At 41.0% G+C, this 27,489-nt stretch overlaps 1 protein-coding gene across 1 annotated transcript in view; it reads left to right on the top strand.

The window, feature by feature from the left end:
- LOC121864957 overlaps window positions 1–25,850 on the top strand; it is an 83,010-nt gene extending 57,160 nt beyond the window's left edge. Inside the window, exons 2-6 of the mRNA XM_042364175.1 lie at window positions 22,018–22,081; window positions 22,378–23,332; window positions 23,672–23,803; window positions 23,955–24,072; window positions 24,763–25,850. Of these exons, the coding sequence (XP_042220109.1) occupies window positions 22,018–22,081; window positions 22,378–23,332; window positions 23,672–23,803; window positions 23,955–24,072; window positions 24,763–24,907 (1,414 nt within the window). The 3' untranslated portion in view covers window positions 24,908–25,850. The remainder of the gene's footprint in view (window positions 1–22,017; window positions 22,082–22,377; window positions 23,333–23,671; window positions 23,804–23,954; window positions 24,073–24,762) is intronic.
- Window positions 25,851–27,489: the final 1,639 nt, after the last annotated feature.

Raw genomic sequence — 27,489 nt, 5'->3', positions numbered from 1 at the left:
TATTTTTTATGGTGGTTTTCTATTTTGTAATTTGTGTCAGTATACATTCTAGTGTTACATTAATTAATCTTGTGTTGCATTAATCTGTCCTGTGTTGCATTATGTTACCTTTTGCCGCATGCGACAGACAGAGGGAGTGGCGACCACATGCACTGCGGACCACCCTCACCCCCCCCCCCTTCCCCCCTACCTGTGTGTCTGCATCTTGCCCGTGTCTGCCTCCCTATTTATGTTTACAAGCACGCACCCCCAACTCCCCCCCCCACTTCCTCCCTCCCTCTCCCCTCCTCCCCACTTCCTCCCCCTCCCCCTCCCCCACTTCCTCCCGCTCTCTCCCCCCTCCCCCTCCTCCCCCTTACCCCGCCAGGTGAATATATATATCACTATCTGTAATCCATCTATACCTATCTATCTAACTATTTCCGCCTCGGGTTTGTTTTTCACGTTTGACAAAGTTGTTTTTCCTCTGATTAAAGTCGAGGTCTGGTCAGGGGAGGTCAGGTCCGGTCAGGGGAGGGGAGCGGAGGGGAGGGGAGGAGTGGGGAGGGGAGATCCTTATTGATGTTAGGTCATATCCGGTCACCCTATCTGTGTAGTGTATTTCTAGTCATAACAAGTAGATAGATAGATAGATAGAGAGATAGATAGATAGATAGATAGATAGATAGATAGATAGATAGATAGATAGATAGATAGATAGACAGACAGATAGATAGATAGATAGATAGATAGATAGAAACAAATCAATTCAAGACATATAGACAAAAGCACAGACAGACCGACAGACAGACAGATACCCAGACAGACAGACAGACAGACAGACAAATCCATAAACTCTCCACCGGCTTCACCAAAACTCTGAAAGCTATTAACTGGATAACACTAATTCATTATTTAAGTAACAACAGCAACACTAAGGTTAAATAATGCATCAAAGGTTAACTGTAGCACTGATCCTGTGTGTGTGTGTGTGTGTGTGTGTGTGTGTGTGTGTGTGTGTGTGTGTGTGTGTGTGTGTGTGTGTGTGTGTGTTGAAACTTTGTGTAATGGTGTGGTAGTAGTAGTAGTAGTAGTAGTAGTAGTAGTAGTAGTAGTAGTAGTAGTAGTAGTAGTAGTAGTAGTAGTAGTAGTAGTAGTAGTAGTAGTAGTAGTAGTAGTAGTAGTAGAAGAAAATATAAAATTACGTCCATTTGAGAATCCAGAACATAACCTAACCAAGTTACGGTACAGTTTTGACGCCATATTGGACCTTTCTACAAGTACGTATCTCATCTGCATAAACCAGCCAATTAGATCACACTATTTTTACTCCATGACTTACTAACGAAACATTTACCGTAAGAACACTTAAAGACTCTTGGGTTATGGTTCGACAATTTTACCTCCCGTCGACACCAGGTATGATTGGGGAGGAGGTTGTTCGTTCGTGGAAGACCGGATTTGACGGATTATGACGTCTGTAATTACCTGCGCCACAGAAGATAGATTTTTTTTGTTTGTGTGTTATTTTATCCGGTTAGCTGTTGTGTCGTTCTAGGCATATTTTTTCTTTTGTTATTTACCTTCTTCTGCCGTGTGTGTGTGTGTGTGTGTGTGTGTGTGTGTGTGTGTGTGTGTGTGTGTGTATGTGTGTGTGTGTGTGTGTGTGTGTGTGTGTGTGTGTGCCCAATAGTAAGATAATTATATAGACTCTGAGACATTGACCTATATAGTGATGAGACTTTAGCCTGTGACATAATCCTCTAGGCTCTGACACTGGCCTAATGACATCATGTTAGGAGCCTCTGAGACTCCCTGGATAAGCACAAGTATCGACGAACACCGAAGGAATCCGCAGAAAAACTTGTCGTGTGGTGTCCTCACAACACCCTCCCCCCTGCCCCCCACCCAACACGCGCCACGTACAATCTACAGCCGCACTTACTTCCCTTGGACAAAATACCCGGTATACAAAAATTTAAGACAATATTCAACTGGATAAAATACCATCGGATTAAATTTCGTCGGACATTACATCGGACAAAATTCCATTGGGGAAAATTCTATTACACAAAATTTTATCGGACAAAATTCCATTGGACAAAATTTTATCGGACAAAATTCCACTATATCACATCTCACCAGACAAATTCCCAATCAGGTCATCTCAGGTCAGGTCAGGTCATGTCAGGTTAAATATTAAACCCTTCGTCGATAGGAGAGACTGGATGAACTCTCTCCTTAAACCTTCAATAACACACTAAGTAATTGTAAGAAAATCCGTTACGACACAATAACAAAAGACGGTCGATATAAATAATAACCGACTATTTTTAAACCACACGTGAATACAAAAATAAAATCCATCACAAACTACAAAAAATATATATAGTTTTTTTTATCATATATCTTCGTTCACGCCACGATTAAGAACACCCGACAGATCGTTAATTTACGAGACAGAACTAAGACGGTCGACATTTCGCTCACGACACCTTCATAAAAGATGCACGATAATTACCGCGTTCCTGCACCAACACCACATAAACAGACTCACCCCGGATTTGGGTTAGTCGCCTACACGAACGACTAATTTCATGTTTTAAAGAAAAGTTTTGTTTTTTTAGTGTGTGTGTGTGTGTGTGTGTGTGAATAATAATAGACCAAAGAAATAATAAAAAATCTATGGCATATTTTTTTCAGATTTGAGTATATAAACTATTCGATCCCAGATGAGAGAGAGAGAGAGAGTTGAAAAGGGGGATTAGAGTTAATTAACTTCTTACTCTTCTCTCAACAAAAACTTTATCGTGTTGCTTAAGAAAAAATTACCATAGACTAAGAAAGAAATATATTACCGGTATCTCTTATGTCGTTGTTTTTCTCCTCATATTTAACCTATTCTCATTTTCTTCTTTTTCCTATTTTCTTCCTTTCCTTCTGTTAAATGTGTTTTGGTTTACTAAGGTAAGACTTCTCAAGACACATCGATCTAAGAATGAAGGTTCGCATTGTTTACCCTATCGTGACGTCACCCTCGTATCCGCTACGTGCCTAAACATCTTTACCAAGGTTCTTAACATACAGTATTTATAAGTCAACTCGCTTTACACTTCTCGTTACTAGTCAGTATGCGTTCGCTGAAAGCATAAAATTTGCCATTACCACATATAAATACTGAACAGGACTTGAATCAATAATGACCGTTATTTGGCAACAGTCGCTTGTTCATTTTCTTTCTTGTTTACTTACAGCAATAAATAGCAATAAATATAGAGCCACCAAGTTTAACACAAAAGAAACATTAAAAATATATATTTAGTAATTAAGTCAACTCTAGGGAAAAAATTCCAGTATTTATTGACTAAAACAGGTAAATTTGTATTCGGTTGCGGACCTAAAATATTACCAGCCGCTGCCATATCAGATACGCGCTGCTGGATATTTCAAAAGATTCCTACACGCATGAAATACGTTGGCGTAGTCACAAACCTGACCTGGATTCTAACCCGGAAATTCAACGAAAACTCACCAACTCAACAACACAACCCCACAGAATTGGACGCCCCCCCCCCCAAAAAAAAATAGGTGACCTCAACAAAAAATAACTCGCATCACAAAAAAATAATCGTTAACTCAAAAACAGAACCCGAACAATTTATGCCAAACTCAGCAAAATCAACAATAATATCCACACAATGTACCCGCGAAACCAAGAACAAAATATGCACAATCAACGCCAACAGTTCGCGAAATGAGCGTTAATGCCAAAAGGTCTGTCTTCTAAAAATCCTCGGAATGCTTTGGCGTCAGGCGTATATTCCTGTCTCTTCACGGAACTGAGAAACACCATTTATGATTTATGGAAAGATTATTGTATCGTGGGGTCTGGGAGGGGGGAGGAGGATGGGGAGGAGGATGGGAGTTGAGGGTGTGAGGAGGAAGAGAAAGTGGGAGGGTGTTAGGGAGGAGGAAGGGATAGAAGAGAGGCAGAGGGGGTTAGAGGAAGAAGGACAGGGAAGGAAGAGGGGTAGAGATGAAGGGGAAGGAAGGAGAAGAAGAAGGGGGCTCTAGTGTTGATATATCATCGAGAAAAAATTCCATGAATATATAAAAACTTTTGTATCGTAAGTCGTGAAGTGGGAGGAGGTGAGGGGAGGGGAGGGGAGGGAGGAGGAGAGAGAGAGAGGAGAAAAGGTGAAGGAAAAAAAGACGGAAAGGCGGGAAAGGAAAAGAACGAGGGGGGGTGGTGACGGAGGAAGAGAAAGAGAAGAAATAAGAGAAGAAAGAAGACAAAGTAGGAGGAAGAAAAGAGGACTAGAATGCCCAAATAACTTAAGATAACTATACAAACAACGCAAATAAATGAAAAACGGCTTAAATTTATAAAAAAAAAGAGCAACAGACGGCCTGAAATAGTTCCCCTCGGCACACAAGCAACAGGTCTACACAGTAAATAAAGACGATCCTACGCTGTGTGAGGAGAGAAGGATGTACTAGAACGGGTTGTTCTAGTGTGACCGACATCCACAAGGGGGGACCAGTTCATATTACGTGGGTATAGTACTGGCCTACCTACCTTAGCGTATGTATTAACCTACACACATTTTCAGACGGCGATTAAAACATCAATTCAAGGGAAAGTGAACACCTTAAGTGGAAAACGCAGTCTCATAATTCATTTACCATACCAGCATAATAACTTGTGAAACTACATTATTCTTCTTTGTTTTTATTACACAACATTGATAATGGAATGTTGAGTTGAGCACTTGTCAGTAACCCGCATGTACTTGTAGTGTGTGTGTGTGTGTGTGTGTGTGTGTGTGTGTGTGTGTGTGTGTGTGTGTGTGTGTGTGTGTGGAGTGCAGCTGGATTTCAGTATATATTAAGTGAGAACAACAAGAAAAAAATCAAACAATAATATTAAGCAAATTTTGAGTACACAGATGTTAAATTCCAAACCCAATTACATAAATGATTTTCAAAGCAGACGGAAGATGTAGCCAAATAACACAATAATAAGCTAGTGTTTTATTTAGTACTTCAATTCAAGTAATTATTATACTGGCTAATGTGTTATTCGGTAATTTGCGAAATGAGAAAATACCAGTTGAATGTAATTGCAGTAAGAAGTAGCTAAAAATAATGGATTTTTTTTTACTCAAAGCAATTCTTGACATACTTGATATCCTGCAGTTAAACTAAGTGGTTTCATACGACGATAAAATGTAACCTAACTATAATCCTGCTTAATATATATATATATATATAGATAGATAGTTGTATACATAAAAGATCGGTTATAACACAGTTCATTCAAAAGTTGCAGATATACCACGTAGTAGTAGTAGCCTAGCCAATTTATTTTTATTTCTATTCTTACGGCAATTCAAAATAAGTCAAATATTGAGTATCGCTGGGGTAGGTAAGTAATGGGGGTAATAAAACGTATCCTAGCTCGTAAAATATTCATATATAATAAATATTTAGCAACATTCTTTTACGAGGAAAGCCTAACCTCTCTCGCGCGAGCTACCTCCCTCCCTCGCGGTGGTCTGCCTCCAAACCTAATTCGCGCAGAGTAAATATTGGCTTCTGAATAATTTAACGGTGGTGATTATAAAAGCTAGAGAGATAGAAGGGAAATTCTACAGGTATAAATAGCATTATATAATAGGTTTGTAATTATTCTTCCCGCGCACTCTTAACGCTCGGACAAAATAATAACTGTAGTGTTGTTCGTTCCATGCAGCTTGGGAGGAACTGATCACGCATTTTGTGAATAATTGTATATGGAGAATTAGTGCACCTTGGATCTATTATACTGGAACTCAGGACTAATAAATCGTGTATTTCAGACTGCTGCTGTATGATTCACTAGTAACTATTAGCCGCATGAAAATTGAATATGCACATGGTATCGACTAGCAATGAACCACGAGAATTATTCCTTGGCAATGTTTGTGCGCAGAAATAACTTTTTGGATTAATGATGATTTGGTAATTTCGACAGCAGTGTGCTTTTAAATAGGGCGTTGGGTTAGGTTAGGTTTAGCTAAAGTTAGGTTAGGTTAGGCTAAAGTTATGTCTGGTTAGGTTTCGCTACGTTAGGTTAGCTAAAGTTAGGTTAACGCTCAAAGCCAAAGCTCCCAGATTTACAACGCCGTCAATCGTAACCTCTAACAAGAATGGCTGGGACTCGGTAATCCTAACGAAGCCAGACTAATTTCATTAAGGCCCAGGGGCTGAAAACCCTATCACGGCTTGTACAGGTTGGTTGAGAGCGCAATATTCACCACCGTACTTTTTCTTTTAACTCCTGTTCTTTAAGTTTAGATATGTTTCAAAATTTTACGTTTCTGTTAAGCCTATTGTGGAGTTGTATAATTTGGTAGTTTAATTCTCTCTCTCTGCTGCGAAAAGGAGTATCCCAAACAACCTCTTCATTCAGTTTTGAGAGATTTTACCCCCCAAAAAAAAAGAAACAAAAAACAACTACTTTGATTATGTCCATTACAAACTTAATAATCGTATTACCTAAAACACAACTAAAAATTATGATGAAATAAAATTGCCCGTTAAATCTAGCGCAAAACCACTAAGGATTCAACTAACCTCAACAAACCTAACCTAACCTAACCCCAGAAGCCGCTTCACAACTCCTAGGTTCTCTCATTCATGTGTGGGAAGCTTAGCGTGGCACGGGAGCTGTGTGATGAGCCTAGGACACACCATCACTCACCTGTGTCTACCTTTGTTCCCTAATGGTACACCTGGACACTGGATATTGTTGCTCTCTCTCTCTCTCTCTCTCTCTCTCTCTCTCTCTCTCTCGCTCTCTCTCTCTCTCATACACAGGTTAAAATTACGTGACATTGTGGACATAAATCCATCTAGTAAAAATTCTCCCTTCCTTCCCTCTCCTCATTCCCCTTCACTCTCACAACGTCCCTCTCCCTTCCCTCTAACATATCCCCCCCTTCATCCTCTCCCCTTCCTCTTCGTCCGTTTTGTTTCAGCCTATCTCCTGTTCCTTTACCTACCACCCTACCTTTCCTATCCCCCTCCCTCACTCTCCCCGACCCCTTCCCGCTTCCTTACCCACCATATCCCTTCCCCCAACTTCCTCCATCACCCTCTTCCACTGTCTTTCCCATTCCCCTTTCCTTACTCTCCCTCTCCTTCCTCAGCCTCCCCCCTTCCCCTTCCTCCCCTTTAAACCACCCGGGAGTAAAAAAAAAACCTACCTCCATTCCTCAACCAATCCCCGGGGTGGCTACCTACCCAAACTATAACCCACTCGCTGATATAGTCTCACGTTCTCTCCCCATCCTACTCCCCACCCCATCTCCCCTTTCCTCTCTCTCTCCTCCAACATAATATACAATTCCTCTTCTCCGTCCGTATTTGCCTTCACCCTCAACACACTCTCTCCCCATTCCATCAACCATCATTTCCTTCCCTCACTGGCCTTCCTCACTCCACCAACCATCAATCCCCTCCCTGACAACTGCCCTCATCTTGCTTCCTTGCACCTCCCACCTCCCAACCACGGTTTTTGTCAAGGTCTTCATGAATATATGATGTTTATAAATTGTATCCCGCCACCTCTGGTTGGAGGATATGGAGAGTACCCGTCCGTCTGTCTGTCTGCCGTGTACCCTACGGCTAAGTTAAGTTTTGCTCGGCGAAGTTAAGTTTGCGTAAGATAAGTTAAACTGTAGCTTAGGTTAGTTATTAGTATAGGTTAAGTTAGGTAACCAAAGACCGAATTCCATCCTACGCCCAGCATAAATTATTACAACAAGTAGTGGTGACACACTATGACTATCCTCGCACCACTGGCCTGACCAAGAGCACTACATCACACCCCACAAAGTGAACACAGCTCGATACTACAGTGTGTGTGAGACAACCTGGCCGCGGATTCATACACGTTCACACGAAAAATATTCCTCGAAGTTAAATAAAATATAAAAATGTACCTAACTGGCAGACTTAAAGGCTAAAACACAAAAAAAAAATCGCGTCCCAAAATAGCACCAGAATTACGTAAGGACTCAACATTAACTAGCAACGTTTAATCAACACCAAGATGAAATTAGGATATAATCTTTTCCAAAAATATCTCTGACATCGTTTGAGATCCTTACAGTTGGACGTTATTTTTGTTTTAGCTAAAGTTCGCCAATTAGGTACATTCTTACCATCTTCAGGTGCGAGGAATAGTTTTCGTGTGAGTGTTTGTGAATATGAGTCCTGCGCTGGAAAGAATTTGTTCAGTGGGAATATAAATTATTGATTACCTATACAAGGAAGTGAGGTGGACAATACGTTACTGCATACATTATATCACAAAGCTTTCACCCGTGATCAAAGGTATAGCTAGTGCCTCTATATGAATAAATAAACAACAGAAACATTGTTCTAGTTATTTCTGTTTTGAATGTCTGTATCTTATTTATATTTTATGATAACTCGTTTGGTTATTTTTGTGTCACATTGGGGAAACAATAATCACCACTAATTTTTAAACATTTCATTAACATAATAATTATTACTTTTACCTGTCCGGCAAACAAGTGCGTTTTTTAACCCGCCTTGAATACAACCCTTCATTAATGTTACCCCTCCCAAACACCACCGGACACGCTCACTTCCCCAGTCTGACAGCAGTACCTCCATGACTGACGACCCAGCGAGTACAGTACTACGAAGTTGCAGCAGGTTATCATCTGACGGATTAACGTGAATTATAGAACAGACGCTTTAACTTGATGTGATATAATTGCATCCTAATGTTTATTATACAACATCCTTCATGGCTAGATTTAATTCCATAGAAAGCTTTGTTTGCATGCACAAGTAAACAGTAGTGTAAAACATATATCTAACACAACCCAAGGTACATTAGCATAGGTTTGGTTAGGCTACACAGGGTACGGCACATCAAGCTCTCTCTCGAAAAAAAAATGGAAAGCCGGACCCAAGTCGGCAGCAACTAGCGAAAAACAAAATCGCTATTTTTATGTGCAAATGAGAATAGCATCTGGGGATTCACGTCTCTGAAAGAAAGTCTACACAGTCAGGACCCAGATCATATATGACATATTAGGACGAATAGCCAATGTAATTTAACCAAACCTCGTCTAATCTAACACTGTATGACAACCAGATTACAATTGGCTAAGGTTAGGTAGTTCGACATTCTAACATCGCACCTTATATAAACGATAACACGTGTATATACAATTTCTGTGGCCTAGCACTTGGCGGAAACTAGTACAGGGTAAATCACAACTGAGCATCCTTGTATAGAAAATTCATGAACTATAAACGACAAAGGTTGTTACTTACAGCTGTGCAGGAAGGTCGCCCATTACCTGTTGAAGGGACTCGTCAAATTCAATTTGGCTTATTTTTGCACTAGTTTTTCCTTCCAACCTTATAAGTTTTTACATGATTTGAACATTGTACGCTGATTTTTGTTTTTGCGCAGTCTCTATACCGTAACAGTCAATAAAACACTCACTTTATGTAAACTTAAGGTAACACGTCTTGGCTCAGAATCAGTCTACGCCATGTAAACAAGTTCTTCTCGGGAGACCATTTTCGTTATTTTGGATAGTGTAATATAATAACCAACCAATATTACTATTATATTATTAAAGGATACTTAGAGTTCACCTCAACGCTAAAATTGAACAAAAATATATATATACATAAGGAAAAGCTGACGTAAATTCCATACATATTTCTAAATTTACGGTTGTTTGTTAAACGCGGCTGAACATAACTTGGATGGAAACGGCCACCAATTCTTATATTATTATAACTGTGTTTAAAAATACGTAGATAAATATTTTGACACAATGTAGTAACCCGAGAAGTCTAAAAAATAATATACTGAATAAGAACACAAGGATGTATAGTCCACACATCTTCTGAAAATTTAAGTATTGAACGCGGCCATCAGCTTCTGTACCATGTTGACAGGAGCACATGAGCTGTATAAAGTTTACGACAGCAATATTTTCCAAGACTTTTTTCATCGAATATTCGGCCGTAATGACCCACGCGTTGACGGCCAGCAAACCATACAAAGTAAATAAAAAATATATGTAAATAACAGCATTGTGATTGTGATGTATACCGATTTTGGAAAGTAATTATATAGTACTAACAGGTGAAAAAGATATAATACAATTATATATGTGATTTAAGGTGACATTTCAAGACTTCAAAGAGACATTAATTGTGTCAATTGGGTAAACAAAAACAATAACATACCAACAGTGAACCTGCATGGACCTGCTGGACTTGAAGCAGAGGAGGGAGGAGTCGAGAAGGAACGGGGACAGGTGCACATGGGTTATACTCAGGGGGAGGGTAGTGGAAACAAGTGTGCCGACACAGGGCCAGGGGGCAGCAGTGCACCCTCCACCCACTCAACCCCCCACCCGGGAGGCGGCACCAGCTCAGCCTACCGGACAGGAGGGAACGAGCGCCGTGTAAACAATGAAATTTTTAACCACACCCTGCAAAATACAGTGTACTTAGCAAATGCTGCAGCTTCTGAGAATGTGGGTGGAGCGGGTTTATTACTAAGAGCAGAGACGTTACCGAGAACAAATTCTGGCTTGAATGTCATGTACACTAATACCGACACGTTCCTGGATAAGAGGGAGGAGTTTGAAACACTACTAAGAGTACACCAACCAGATATTGTAGGAGTTGTAGAACTGTTGTACAAGAACAGGAGAATCGACCCAGAGGAATGTGAGTTCAGTATTGCTGGATATGACTCATTTACGAACCTAACTCAAGAATCCTGCAGGAGGGGTGTGGTTATCTACGCTAGGCAAGACCTTAGAGCCAGCCAGGCGAGGGTACAGGGAGAGGATGTCTTTGAAGAGTCCAAGTGGTGTAAAATTAAATTAAAGGGAGGGGACTTACTTATCGTCGGGTGTATCTACAGATCCCCGAACTGTGGCCCACTAAATCAAAGGAACTTAAGAACCTTAATAAACAATGCGGCGATGCTCAACCCCAGCCACCTCCTTATCATGGGGGACTTTAACTATGGCGACATCGACTGGAGAAACGAGTCAACCCCGAATGACTTGAATAATCCTGCTACTCTTTTTGTAGAAACTCTGAGAGATAATTTTCTGTTCCAACATGTGAGAGACCCGACACATTACAGAGGGGAACAAACACCCAAGCCACTTGACCTCATCATAACAAACGAGGAGGGTATGGTGGCCAAACTGGAACACCTTGCCCCAGTTGGCACCAGTCACCATACAGTGTTGTCATTCAGATTTAACTGTTACCTAGTTCAAGATAAGGCCAGGCCAAGGTGCAAATATTACAAGGGAAATTACAATGGGATGAGGGAAGAGATGAGGGGTATCAACTGGCCTGACTTATTAAGGTACAAGAACGCAGACACTACGCTGAATATCATAACTAGTAAAATGACCCATTTGATCGATAAATATATACCCAAGACCAAACCCAGTGCTTCTAGGAATACGAGGGGATCCCTACACATGAACCATGCGGCGGTCGACAAAATTAAGAAGAAAACCCAGAAATTCAAGACGTGGGTTGGGTCAAACGATGATCAAGACAGGGGGATGTATGCAAGAGCCAGAAACCAAGCAAAGATAGAGTGTAGGAGGGCTGAAAAGGAGTTCCAAGGCTGGTTGCACGCGAGGTCAAGTCAAACCCAAAGGCGTTTTACCGCTATGCAAAGTCGAAATTGAAAACGCCAGTAGGAGTATCAGACCTGAGGCTTGAAGATGGTAGTTACGCAGATTCTGACCAGGATAAAGCTGAGGCATTGAACAGCTTCTTTTCCTCAGTGTTCACAAGAGAGGATGCAACTAACCTTCCTGCGTTTGAGGACAGACGGTTCGACACAGCACTGACCCACATTGTGTTCACAGAAGAGGGTATTAGAAATAAACTGTCCAGGCTAAAGGTCCATAAGAGTCCTGGACCTGACATGGTGCATCCTAGAGTGCTAAGGGAGCTGTGCAACGAGCTTGCAGAGCCCCTGAAGATTCTGTTTTGTAAATGCCTGGATGAACAAATGGTCCCCAGTGAATGGAAAGTGGCTTATGTGAGTCCTATCTTCAAGAAGGGCGATAGGCACTCCACGAACAACTATAGACCAGTGAGCCTGACCAGCATAATATGTAAAGTACTTGAGAGTATTATCAGAGATGCAGCGATGGAACATCTACTACGAAACAACCTTGTAAAAGATTGCCAACACGGTTTTATGCCGGGGCGCTCTTGCTTGACACAATTGCTCAAGGTATTGGATATTTGGACCCATATTCTAGAACGGGGTGGTAATATCGACAATATTTACCTAGATTTTGCCAAGGCTTTCGACAGTGTACCCCACGAAAGGCTGAAAATCAAACTGGAAGGGTACGGAATTCGGGGAAATGTCCTAGCGTGGATAGAAGACTTTCTACATGACCGCAAGCAATGTGTGGTGATTAATGGCACGAAATCGTCATCTGTACCTGTAACAAGTGGGGTACCGCAGGGTAGTGTATTGGGCCCGCTGTTGTTTGTTTGTTTCATAAATGATATGCCTGACGTTGTACACTCCTCCATACAAATGTTTGCCGATGACGCCAAGTTATTTCGGGAAATTAAGAACCAAGCGGACTGTGAAGAGCTGCAGAAGGACCTCTGTGGGCTCCAGGAATGGTCGAAGGAATGGCTGCTGAGATTCAATGTCACGAAGTGTAAGAGGATGCACCTGGGGCGTACCAACGGTAAGGAGGCGTACCATATGTCCCAACAGGATGAAGAAAATGTACTAGTTGAGACTGTGTGTGAGAAGGACCTAGGTGTGTATGTTGACAATGAGCTGAAGTTCTCGGGCCATTGTGAGAAGAAGGTAAATCAGGCAAATAAATTATTGGGTCTTATAAGAAGGTCGTTCAGATATCTAGACGGTCCGTCCCTCGTGACGATCTTCAGGAGTGAAGTGCTTCCCCATCTGGAGTACTGTCACCCCATCTGGTCCCCGAGATATGCTAGGGACTGTCAGTTGGTTGAAAATGTTCAAAGGAGGGCCACCAAGCTGGTGCCTGCACTTCGGCATCTCAGCTACCCTGCGAGATTGGAGCGCCTGAACTTGCCTAGCTTATACTACAGACGGGCAAGGGGGGACCTAGTTGAGGTTTATAAGCATCTCAGGGGGCACTACTCAGTTGAGTGTCCTTACTTGGAGCTGGCGGACGCTCGCCCCACAAGGGGTCACAGCTCAAGATTGAAGAAGCCGCAAGTCCGGAAAACCGTGAGGGCAAACTTTTTCGGAGTGAGGGTTGTAAACTCTTGGAACAATCTACCAGAAAGTGTTGTGACGGCACCGAGTGTGAGCTCTTTCAAGAGAAGACTTGACCAACACTGGAGCGGGTTCAGGTACATTCAGGAGCCGGTGCATGCCCAGTATTTGCCAACAGTGCGTGACAGAGACGTGACCGATCGCCCGGGCGGCTAGCGAGCCGACCTTTTGGTGAAGAATATAAAGGAAAAGAGTCGTGACCGATCGCCCAAGCGGCTAACAAGCCGATCAGTGGCGAAAGAGGATAAGTAAATAAAAATAAAATAAATCCCTTATAACCGAACCATCTGTTTTATCTTATCCTCTGCTAAAAAAATAACTATCCCCGATAAACCGATCATCAAACACCGATAACAGGCCCATGAGGACGATAACGAAACCAATATGGGGAAAAAGTCGACTAAAGGGAAGATATTTATGTCCTTATATATGGTGAACGGGGAGGAAGGAAGGAGGACTGGCAGCTGGTTCTTGTTGGCGGCTGTCCAGTTTGTTAGATACCGCAGCCGCCACTCCCATCTCCTTCACTTACACGTATCACTATTCAATATCCATCAATCCAGCTTTATTGATCATTTAAGGAGACAGTTCCTGGGTTCAAAGTTGGCACGATACGCTTTTGTTTTCTTGTATGTATGTATGTGTGTGTGTATGGTGTTTGTGTGCGTATGTGGTGTTTGTGTGCGGAAGTGGTGTTTGTGTATGTGGTGTTTGTGTGTGTATGTGGTGTTTGTGTGTGTTTGTAGTGTGGTGTTAGTGAGTGTATGTCATAATATGCTGTATATAATTATGTTAGGGATAACAAATTAAATGGGTCTAAGTCGCACCTCTAACTTGGCACTTCACTCGAGTGCAGACTTCTCTTTCTTGTTGATGCTATTATTATTATTATTATTATTATTATTATCATTATCCTTTTCAAACATTTATGAAGTTAAACTTTATTGTGCTAGCGATAATATATTGAGTATACAGTATTTTGTATAGCCATTTATCACGTTCCCGCAAAAAAACCTTGAGAATAAAACACAGACTTTTGACAAAAATCCTTTTAGGATTGAGGGGTAATTTTCCATGGCGACGGTCACCCCAAGACGGAAAGACATTAAGTCAATTAACCGTAATTTACGACAACCTGGATGGAATTGAATGGTGTGGCTGACTCTAAAAAGTTTTAGTTCCATTCTAAAATAGATTCAGTGAAGTTGAATTTGTTCGAACTTTAGCTAATATAAAATAAGAGATTCAAATACGTGGATATCAAATATATACTTCTGAAAGGAAAATAAACTCAAGCCAATTCAAAACAACTATTTTTTTTTTTAAGAATAGCGATGCCTAACTAATAAATTCATCAGAAATTACATATCAACAATTACCTGCTGTTTCCTCCACCGACAATTTATTCTACAACATTCATATTTATTCAGTAACTTTGTATAGGAATTTAGAGAAAAACAAATATTCAACTATGTCAGTCAATGTAACATTTTACCTGTATTTAAATGCCGAAACATAAAGGAGCGAATGGGAAGTTGTCACGTTTCCAAGTAGAATTTCTTGTAAATAAAGTGTGGAAGGATATTTCCCCAGGAGGTTTCCCCGCCACCCTCTGTTGACCCGTTGTCGCCCGCCATCTCCCCTACACCCAGGGAAAATTTATGCCTCAGGGAAATTCTGGGTTTTTTTAATTTACTTTTTTTTTTACCTTATCAAAGTCTTCCCAGCTGGTTAATATATACGGTAATTTTTTTCTTCACCAAGTTACACGTTATGTAGCGGCTTCTGGTGGCACCTGTCTGTCAGTACGTTATAAGCAGGATAGGGAAATAGCAGTAAGAACAGCATAGAGAAGGTCGGGCAGGGATATAATAAACAGGCAGGAATGAAAAAGTTGAGATAGGGCAAGGCAGGATAGAGAAGTTGAGGTAATGTAAGGAGGCAGAATACTGAGAATAGAGTAGGATAGGATGGATTGGGACGAAGCAAGGATAGGGTTAGGATGAGGGAGGCGGCTCGTTCCCACATATACTCTTCCTCCGTGACGTTAAATGATGGCAAGAGATACAAGCCATACGTCTCTCTCCCATTCCTCCACTAACGGAAAAGAGGTAATTTAACATAGCCCCTGAATATCTTAACGACTCTCAACAGTCCCAAAGCTCATTAAGGGAGGCGGTATGCAAATGACCTCGTTCACAGCCAAACAACCATTAAGACTCACGAGCCACATACCATGAATTCTCAGATGTTTGTAAGTCTATTTTTTCCCTTAGCTGGAGATGTAAAGGCTTGTCTAACTGGCCCATTGAAGCTACTGTACAACGATGGATTCTCAAAGGTTCGTATGCCTGTAATCGGATCACATGAAGCTTAGCCCCAAGCTTATTTCATCTCAAGTTTATCCCTACCCTAAAGTTAACCCAAACACATCCACACATTACCAGTTAAAAGGGGAGGGGGGGAATATTCAACATACGAACCATCAAGAATGTAGGTTCAAGACTGAGGGGGATAACTTAGGTGAACGAGGGCATATGTTACCACGAGGTCGTTTGGTGAATCATGAGCGGTACGTGTTGCAAGTGTGTTTCATTCATGTATTGCACCGAGGAAGAGAGAACATGATGGGATAGTAAAAGAAGGAAGTAAGAGAAGGAAGACGAGGATGAGTGTGTGGATGGAAGGGAATGAGAGAGATTTTAAAAAAATGGGATTTGAGATGGAGAGAATGAGAGAATTACAGAGGAGATTTAGGGAGTAATAGTGACAAAGAGAGAGTAAGAGAAAGAGAGAGAATGGAGAGAATGAGAGAGCCAGCGAGGCGAGGAGGCGAACTGATGCAAACCACTTTAGGTAAATGGCCATCTCGAGGCTGACACTCCCTCTCACTCACTATCCTTCACTCCACCCCTCTCACCCACTCTCCCTCCCTCTCATTCTTCCTTCTTCACACTTGGATTCCCTCCCTCTCACCCACTCTTCCCTATTTTTCCTTCTTCACCCTCCCACCCCCTCTCTCTCCTTCCCTCTCATCATGGCGTCCTCAGCAAAATTATATATTGACAAAAAAATCGCCATTGTTTTTATTTTAACAAGTCTTCACGTCAAGTCTTCTTCCTGAGTAGAATTTAATATCAAGTTTTATGATGAACATTTTGGTAAGAGTTTGTACATGATGTTACAGTGGGGAGAGATGAGGGGAGGAAGGGGAGTGAAGCGTGAGGGGATGAAGAGAGGAAGGGGAGAGGGGATGGGGAATAGTAAAGAGTGTGGAGGGAAGGAGGGAGGGAAGAGAGACGAAAGTGAAGAGAAAAGTAAAAATGTAATAAAGAGAAAAGGGAAGAGGATAGGGGAAAGAAAGTATGTTAAAAAATTGATTGGCAGAGAATGAACGAGAGATAATGATAAAAAAAAAACTTCTCACATTCGAGGGAAAATAATTTGATTTTTTTTAAGAATCCATTATTGTGTCGTAGCTTAGTTGAGTCAGTTAGATGGACTTTCACATTACAAGAGTCACGAGAAAAAAAATTGGGTTACGATTTTTTTAGGAATATATCTTTGTATCGTAGCTAAAGTGAGTCAGATGTTTCTCACTTCCTCACATAAAGAGAAAAAAATTGTCGTACTGAGCTTTGGATATCCTTGGTCCTGAGTTTTGTTGGGGAGGGGTGCGTGGGGGTAGTGGGAGAGAGGGGGCCGCGTGGGAGGTGAGGTAGCGGGGGAGGGACGCGTGGGAGGTGAGGTAGGGGGGGGGGGAAGGGGCGCGTTGTGGGGAGGAGAGGTGGGGGGAGGGGTGTTGGTGCCCAGGTGGCCTCTTGGTACGTGAGCTGTGTGTAGAGATGTGTTTGTGTGCGTGTGTGTACGTGGAGGAGTGTGGATGCTGACGGGTGGTGAATGTGTATGTTTGTATGTGTGTACGTTTGTGTGGTGGGTTGTGAGTGTTAATGGGTGGTGGTTTATATGTATACTTGTATTATATATATGTTCAGTTGATGGGAAATAATGGTGAGAGGGGTCGGTCCGTTGACGTCCGAGTGAACAGCTAAATGTTGGGGTGGTTTTGTTGTCGGAAGCCAGCTGGGTAAGACCGAGGAAAATACGGTGATTCTATCTTACTTGTCGAGGAAGCTGGAGGAGAGTGAGGTGCTTGTTGGAGTAATAAGATCTCCGGGTCCACATTCTCAGAGGCCTGCAAGGGTGAAAATTCCTCGTAACTGGAAATATAAGACGACCTAATTTGTTGGCTTCAGTCAGAGTATAACCTAACCTAACCTAACCTAACCTAACCTAACATAGCCTAACCTAATATGACCTAACGCAATGCTAACCTAACCTGACATAGCATAACCTAACCTGTCTAACTAACCTAATTTAACCTAACCTAGCTAACCTACAGCAATTTAACCTAACCTATCGAACTAACCTAATGCTAACCTAACTTAACTAAACCTAATCTTCACGTGATCCAAACACTACTAGTCATAAGAATTACACTGACAATACCCAAACCCAACACCTTCACTCAACACCAATTAGGAGACGAAATTAAAGGTACAGATTCTTGAGATAAATTCAATTATACTTTCCTTTGTGTTTTGTCTCTAATCAAGGTAGCGAATTTTATTTTATTTTTTTTTTATCTTTATTTTTTGACATTTGGGTTAGTGAGTTAGGTGGATTTTTCATGTCTTTGTTTACGATGAGAATTCCTTGTATGAATGTTTGTGAATCCGCGGAATGGAGGGAAAAAAAACACCAGGTGATTTTGTCCTCAAAGCTTTCAGAAAAATGGAGAAAATTGCAGTTAATTCGTCCTTTCTCTCCCAGCCCGTCTATTAAACCCACTACCCTTCACCACCAGCCCTTCCATTACTACACCCCCCTACCCCCACACACCCCTTCCCAAGACATCTCCAAGGAGAGGTTAAAATAGATTAGATTAGGTTAAATTAAATTAGTTTAGATTAGATTAAATTGTTAGATTAAGTTTCGATACATAATTTCCCTAACCAAACTAAAGAAGTAAAAATACATATACAATGAATTTACTTAAGACACAGTTAACGTTTAAAATGGCGTCGACAATGCACTGACTCCACCATAATCCTGTATCTATTCTCTCAAAAGTTTAGAGCAACAAGGAATCAATCTATGAACTTTTCAGAGCCAGGAGATTCATAGAGGTGCGTGCGGTGAGTCGACCTCGTAGCTACTTGGTGATGTAAGAATGTATTACCAAGTTAAACTGATTAGAATTGAAGTTTGAATGGATGTGTGATTAGATACGTTCACTTGTTAACCAAAATAATTCTAACCTAATTTAACCTAACTTAAACAAACCTACTTTATCCTAACCTAACAAAACGAAACCAAATTTAACTTAACCTAATTTAACCTAACTAAACTAACCAAACGAAACCTAATCTAACCTTATTTAACTTAACCTAAACTTACCTAACCAAAACTAACAAATCTAGTGTCAGTATAACTTGTCTATTTTTTGTTTTGAGTCAACTAATTAGATATCTTCATAAATTTTCACTTACGAGAAAAAACATTCACGGTCGGACGGAACCTTTGTGACTGTTGTGTTGTGTTGTGTTGTATTGTATTGTCCCTCGGGTAATGAAACGTTTTATCTAAGGTTGTGTTCTAGTGTGTGTGTGTGTGTGGTTCTCTTGGGGTGTAGGAGCTAGGGGGGGGAGGGGAGATTAAGGAAATAGGAAGTAGGGGAAAAGGCGGGGAGAAATGGGTGAGGGGAGGGCTGCAGGAGCTGGGGGAAAAGAACGGGAAAGAAAGGGTGGTTGTAGGGAGGGTAGGGGAAGGGAGGGTTGGATGAGGGAAAGGGAGGATTAGGTGTGGAAAGGAAAGGGATAGGAAGGAAAGGGGGATAAATGGATGGGGAAGAGGGGAAAAGATGGGAGGTGAAAAGGAGGGAGGTAAAAGGAAAGTATGGGAGATGTCTGGGGAAAGGGAGGCGGAGGAAGAAGAGAGAGGTGGACGAGGAAGCAGAGCAGGGAAGCGGAGGAAGACCCTGCCCTCTCCATTACCTGATTTTTTTTCACCTAGAGAATAATTGATGAGAGGCCCTGCTATAAACTCTCTCTCTATTACGCCCTTCATACTGTCTTTCTATCACTCCCTTCATTCTCTCTCTCTAACTTTCTATTAGTCCCTTCACTCTGTCTCTCCCACTATGTCATTACATTTATTCTCTCCATCACTCTAAACTTTAATGTAAGTTAAGAATATGAGAGAGAGAGAGAGAGAGAGAGAGAGAGAGAGAGAGAGAGAGAGAGCATATTTCAACAGGTATTAAAGAATCCACTTTTAATCTCTGCTAAAAGCCAAGTCGTGTTGCCTCTTAAAACTTGCCTCAATTACCAAGTGAAATGGGTTGGTTTGTGTGTGTGTGTTTATGCATGTCTGTGTGTTTGTTTTTTGTCTGTATGGATGAGTTTTTCTCTCTTATTGGTGTATTCGTTTCTCTATGCATGTCTGTCTCTTTGTCTGTCTGTATCTGATTGTTTGTTTAAGCTCGTATGATTGATTTTTTGTTTGTATGCATTTGTTTGACTATTTGTAGTGTGGATGACATTGAATGATGTAATCTGTCACAAGACTTGATAAAAACACCCACACATCGGTTCTTGGAAATAACAAATAAATTATCATCATCATTACTACATAAACACAACAAATACCACAAACCTCTACCAGTCATTTCACAACAATATCACTCATTAAATAACTTCAAAGTCCATCAGTTTTATCATATTACCAACCATGTAACTCACACACCTTCATCACTTGTGTCCTAATCGACGCAAAACAGATTCAACGTCGGTAACTCTAGTTCAGATGAGTTAGGGAGGAAAGACTTTATCATAGGTTAACATAGTTTTAATGGAACCTCTTCATTTAATGGGTCATTTAGATGAAAACTTGTAAGATTTGCCGGGAACATTAATGGGGAAATGCCAGGGGTGGTTGGGGGTTAGGGTGGGGGATTTTGGTTGGGGAAGGATAAGAGTGGTGGTTGAGGGAGGGTTAGGATGGTGGTTAGGTTAAAGTGGGGGTGGTGGATGGGGTATAAGAGTCATGGAGAGGAAGGAAGATGAAAGGATCCATTAGTTCAAAACAGTAAAATGGTCTACCATGAATTTCTATTTATTGTATATGATAAAATCGCACGTCCATTTGCAAGTTCAAATCCTATGATCAGTTGGTATTACAGGTGTATGTGCCACGTTTGATGGACTCGTTTTAATGTTTATGTTTATTCTAGCGAGACACATATGATATATTCGTTTAACTTATGTGTTTAACTAGACACATATGAGTCACTAGTTTTAATGCTGATGATTATTCTAGCTAGCCATGTATGATAAATTATTTTAACTCATGTGTTTAACTAGTCACATGTGAACCACTCAATTTAACTCGTATGTTTAACTAGCCTTGTATGAATCACTCAATTTAACTCATATGTTTAACTAACCATGTATGAATCACTCAATTTAACTCGTGTGTTTAACTAGCCACGTATGAGTCACCCATTTTAACGCCTATGCTTATATTAACTAGCCAGGTATGACACACTCTCGTTTATAGAGGGGAGGTGGACAGTGTACATGTCTCAGCTGTCCCCTCCCCTTAGTAATAATCTCTAAACTGGGAAAAATATACAATGTTTTTACAAGAGAACCGCTGTGATTTTGTAGACGTTCTGCTCGTGGCCACTGTCAAAAAGGTTAGAAAAAATAAGTGTACTAGTTGCGACCCCCAACCCTACTTCCTCCCTTTATTAAATAAATAAGAAAGAATAAAAATTAATAAAAATAATAATAAAATATCTCACCATTGTTGTCAGAAAGATTTGTTGGTGCTGGGTAAAATATTCACCACTGGTAGGTACTAGAGAATGGCTCCCAGGTTCCTGCCACTCACGCTGAATAATGCACCAGGGCGTACTAGGCAGAGTCTCCCCTCCTCGCCTTCATCTTAATGCTTCTTGCTCTGTGAACTTTAGCTTATATACCCTTGTGACTTAAGCTGAATACATAGCCCCTTTCTGTAGCTTAGAATTGTACGTCTGTCTGCTTTAATGTTTGAGGATTCACAAGTGAGGATGGATGTTAATAATAGTCATAATAATAAAAATATAATAATAATAATAATACAGTAATAATAATAACAACACATACTGTATTGTACAAAAAAATATAAGTTAAAATATTAATAAAAATAATAACAATGCATTGGATAAATGATAACAATAACAATAATAATAAAAAAAATTCAAGCATTAATTAATTTCAGGAGCAACAGAACAGGTACAAAACACAAATGCAGGACCAAATATCAAAATGATTAAAGTACTGTACACAATCTCTATTTCAGGGTCACTGTACATTCTTGTATCAATAGTCTACAGCATGTTCATATCCTCAACACCTTCAAGACAAGCACGTATTGAAATTGATAGAAAAGTGCTAAGACAACAAGTAGAAATATCCCCCCCTCACACACACACACACACACACTCATTTGTTTATATTCTCAACTTCTATACAAGACCAGTGTAGAAGCTGACTAGAAAGTGGTTAACTAATATGCAAATATTAAAATTATCTTCTTTTCCATTTCAGACTGAACATGCATATCACCAAAGGGGCTATTTATGACTATGAGCAACTGACCTGCGACCAGAAGGTGAGTTTCAACTTTCAATCCTTCAGGAAAGTCCCTTTAACCCTTCCAGGGTTCACACAAGAGGCCCCCTACCCATTTGACAAATGTCTATCCCTTTAAAAATCCTAACACTAGGGCAGTCATCTTTAATATTGATTACGAGAAGTAAAGAGAGAGAGAGAATTTATGTCCTCTGTGTATTTGTATTTGCACATACACCATATAAATGCAGCTCCTTGATGTGAAATTTTTTTATACTGCACAGTACAAAGCAAAGCTCATATTTACCATCACTATGTTGTACCTCCCTTGTGCAGAAGTTGCTTGGCCAAGTGCTAACCTGCCTTGACCTGAGGGCACAGCAGCTGAAGGCAAGTCTTAAGGGGTCGCGGGGTCAGATTAACAAACCAGGATTTGCTTCAGCAGCCCCGACCTCAAAAGACCTGACCGCCATGACGCCCGAGGCTGTAGCAGTGAGGGAGTTGAGTAAGTGTGTGGATGTTCTAGAGACAATTCGAAGGATGGGATCAAAGGCCACGGTGCCGGTGGTGCTGGTGTACCGGGAACGTAAGCACCGGACGCACCACCGCTACGAGGAGAAAGGACAAAGCAATAAGGTGGTCTTTGCTAAAGAAAAACGTGATTTCTTAAGCTTACTGGGTCTCCCTGGTGCCATGATCACCGAGAAGGGAATTGATTTCACCGTGCGGCCCAACACGGCGTCCGTCCACAAGCGGCAGAGGGAGGCAGCCATGAAGAACAACAATTCCACCAACTCCACCGAAGTCGGAGAACTGGAACCTGATGAGAAGAATGGCGGAGCTGCTGTCCAGACCGATCTTGACGACTCTGAATCATCACCGAGAACAACACGTAATATCTTGGTGCAGTACCTACCATTCATGAAAAAAGGCTCAGTGAGCCCCCAACCAGATGATGTGAGCACCACTGAGGAGGAGGAGGAGGAGGAGGAGGAGGAGGAGGAAGAGGAGAATGCAAAGGAAGGAGAGGGGGAGGAAGGTGAAGAATTCGCAGAAGTGCGGTCGACACTGAGCTGTGACAGTTGCAGCTCAGATGAGACCAGTGAGACCGACGATGAGTCCGACTTGAACACTGATGTTGTGGTGCCCACCGAGTACGTGCACCAAGAGTCCCTCAAGCCCCCGCCCTTCCAAGAAGTGGGTAACACTTACATCATACTCGCCATGGAGAAGCTGGGTGTCAAGAGCACTTCCCGCCTCGTCTCTCCCTTTCTTAGGGTTTCTGTCAGAGGTAAACTTCAGGACTCATAAACACTTACAGTCAATGGATACATTCTTAACCTTTTAACTCTTAGATAGCCATTACACTCTTACTGTCATTATCCTTAAACAGGAACTTGACATCTGAATATTTGAGACTTCATCTTGGTGTTGTAACATAAGTAAATAATTTAGAAGCATTCTCACATCTCCAGTTATGAGGGAAATTTAACGTAAAAACTTTAGAAAGTCCAAGCCAAGGATTGTAATCACCTGCTTTTAACTATCCAATTCTAACGAGCTACAGTGTCCATTTTTAACTGCTCATATAAACCACCCGGTTTTTAATGTGCTTTGATGAATATTGCAGATCCCCAGGGCGAGCTGGTGGGGTCAGCGAGTGTGATCCAAGAGACAGGTGTGTGGGAGATTGTCAACAAGAATTACCTGCAGGCGCCTTCCCAGGTACATCTGCAGCATGCCCTTGAGGAGCTGCCAGAAGGTAAAGTCATACTGAGTCATGTCAGGTCTTACTCAGGGCATGTTTGTCGAGCTTGGGTCATATTTGGTCATGCTCGGGTCATTTTAGGTCACATTAGGATCATATATACACCTGTATATATATATACATACATCATTTATATTCTTAACAGACATGGCCATTTTCCTGGAGCTGCGTCACCACCGGCCAGAGCGAGGTGTGGTCTCTACACTCTGCTATACCTTCCTAGAGCGTCAAGACCTCTCCAACGGCGAGTTTGTCTGTGAGCTGTAAGTCTTTCCATCTTCTTATATCTGTCTTCTTTATCTAATGTCTATCTCTAACATTGTTATATTTTCCAGAAACAATCCAATTCCTTTTTATATTTCTCAAAGCTTCAAAATTTTCTTATACACTATCATTTCATCTGTGCAAGTAAGCTGGTCCCCCTTTTTTTTATTAATTGTTGCTGCTCTTTACTGTTTTTTTTTATTTTTCTCAACATTTTCTTGTAGATCTATTACAACACAATCTTCTTCAAAATATCTAGCTGACATGTTAACAACTGCTTTTCACCATTCAGTTATTTTCTTCAAGACATTGTGCTTGTACCGAATGCCCTTATAAGGTGCAATTAATAGTGACTTCCTTCTTGAGTACTATTTCTCCTCTTTACTTCTTGAAATTTGTTACATGTTTCCATCACTTTATTATATTTTACAATTCCAATACAATTACACTTGACAGTTTAGTTTTGGCCTTCTTTCACATAACACAAGTCTGAGTTACCATTGACAATTTTATTTATATTTTTGAGGGGGATATATCACTTGAACCGTATGCATAATTCCCCAACACTCACACTAGCTTATCCCCTTCACTATGGGGAGGCCATTTTTTATTTTGACTAACGGCAAACAATTTTATTCAGAAGAGAGGGGACTCCAGACACAAGTGGTTAAATGCACCTTCTTCCACAGGTACAATCCACCAGTGGACTATACGAGGAAGGCGCTCAACACTTATACTGAGAAGGCTTTCTTCCTCCACCTTGAAGTCAAACTCACAATGGCCAAGTGCGAGGTTGAGTCCCTAGAGTCACCACAGTCCTTCAACTCCAGCTGAGACAGATAAATAATATTTGTGGTTGACTGTCTTCAAGCACATCTGGGTATTTGACCAACTTCAAGCAAAATACAGCATACAGTCAGTGCATTTGACTGTTTTCAGGTGAGAGCTGCCATCTGTGCACTTAACTGTTTTCTGCTGAAAGTTGACATCTGTGTATTTGACTGTCTTCAGCCCAGTCACAACAAGATCTCATATTAAATCATATTTTCCTTGAGACATAAGTTCTGAAGTGAACTTAAAAGTGTAGTCTATCTCTACATAACTTCTTGGCATTGTCCTTCTCTTGTTTGTCACAACCAAGCCTTGAAAGCTACTGTGCTGTATAGGCATAAAGCTAACAGACAGCACCCACCCTCTGGTATGAGTTGCCAGAGAGAGTTCACTAACGCAGTGTTTCTTGCACTTTTGGTATCCTACCTAAAAGTCTTCAGAGAATATATTATATGATTATGATGTACAGTATTTGGAAGATATTAAATGGCAAGATAACTGTTTAGAAAAAAGAGTAATCACAGTTTAAGTGCTGCAGCCCATAAATACTGAAATATGTGTCATCTATAGAGCTTATAACTCAAGAAAAAATTCCTATTTTTGCTGTCTTGAAAAATTTACAACAAAAACAATTAAAATTCTACTAGTACAGTATTAAGTTTAATCACACCTTTATCACTGAACTGATAAAAATATCCTAGACAGACTTAACTCCATGAAAACATAGTAAAATATTAATGACATTATTTATGAAATCTAGAAAGCAAAAAGTAGTATTACAGGTGTTACTGTTGAGACTGAGTAAACATATAGCCCATTGTATTTTGACAGTAACTGTATACAGTATAGTCTGCATTTACGCGGTCAATTGAACCCGTGGAGGTCCGTGTAAAACGAGAAACGTGTAAACGAAATAACAGAACATATGGGATTAATTGAAATAGAGACTGGGCCGACTCCCAAATTCCACTTTTTCCGACACAATACGTACCTTGTAGTAAAAATAACATCATAATTTTATGATGGTATTGCTACACACATATTATCTAAATAAAAAACTACAAATCTAAAGGTGTTTAACACTTACGTTTGTAGAAGAGATGCGTCGGCACAAGTGGATGGCGGCTGGTTCCGAGGCAGAGGGCAGATAAGTTGCCCTCCGGTGAATCACTTTCACTACTCGCAGAGGTTTGCAGGGCCTCCCTGACAAACCCCTCAAAGTCCATATCCTCACTGTCACTATCACTGACTTGGGCTGGCTGTGGTTGTGGTGGGTTGCGGGCGAAGAAGTCCTTAATACTAAGTTGACGACTAGCATTTATGTTGTTGTAATAGATCTCAACATACGGCTCCATAACTTTCGACAGATGCTTGACTGGGTCTTTGTCAAGGATGAGCTTAATTTTCTCCCCCAACTCGTTGACTTCCTTCACATAATCATGGCTTGGTCCGGGAAATTCAAGGTTTTTCTGGGGAGGTGGGGGTCCAGCGGAAGCCGTTGTGAGGGGAATAGCGGGCACAAGAGAGAACTGTATACGCGGACTGAGAACAATGAGACTGGCCCGGCTAGGTCAGTGACTTCTGGTGGCAGGGCACGTCACGTTACATTAGACCAATCACAGCTAGCAGCGGAGGGACTGCGTGGGTGGTAAGGATGCGTGGCCCAATCACAGTCTGATACGTCATGTCAGCGATAACGTAAGAGCGACCTAATGCACACCCCTCACCGCGCCGCTTCCCGCGTATGGTCAAGAATGGACCGCGTGAGTAAAAAATGGCGCGGCACGTCTGGACTCTCCAGCCGCTCGCCGCGTAAATGATGAAATTTACCGCGTAATTAAAACATTTCATTCTGTCAAGGCACCGCGTAAATGACCAAACGCGTAAACAAAAACTGCGTAAATCCAGACTATACTGTAGTATTATTTGTTCACTTACAGTACATTAGCTAAATAGTATAACTGTCTTATAGATATAATTATAAACATTTAATAAGTATTGTGTACCAGGTCATCTTTATGTCGTGCCATCTCATAAAGCATTTAGTCTTGAAACTTGTGAAATTGTGTATGAATTATAAATCATGAAACTGGGGCATTAACCTTGAGTAAAACATTGTAGTAGCCTCGGTTCTAGTTTTTAAATGATTGTGCAAACTAAATATTGTGTATTGTCAAGTATATACTGTACTGTACCACATTACAACTCAAAGTGACAGTAATGTACTGTACTATAAACTATAAATTATTATCTACTATAAATTATAAATGGTTGTTTATTGTAGGCTATAAGCAGAACAGACTTCAGGGCTTAGTAATTACTATAAAGATTTGTCATACACCACAGACTTACAGTACCTCCTGATAACCTGGAGGCTACTGGGACCTCAGGAGGCTTGGGTCAAGATGGTTAGAGGATCATGTTAACATGACTGTCCAGCTTTACTAAAACAAGAATTTCAGTTCATGAGAACAATTTTCTGCCTTGAACTTATTGTTGTCTGTTATGAAACTGTTATCTCTGAACTTGTAAAATTGTCATGATGTCCATATGTAAATATTTTCAGATCTTGCTCATGACTTTTC

The sequence above is a fragment of the Homarus americanus genome, unplaced genomic scaffold (genome assembly GCF_018991925.1).
Source record: "Homarus americanus isolate GMGI-L3 unplaced genomic scaffold, GMGI_Hamer_2.0 scaffold2539, whole genome shotgun sequence".
In the NCBI taxonomy this organism is placed as follows: domain Eukaryota; kingdom Metazoa; phylum Arthropoda; class Malacostraca; order Decapoda; family Nephropidae; genus Homarus; species Homarus americanus.
This window is presented reverse-complemented; position numbering and strand designations above follow the sequence as displayed.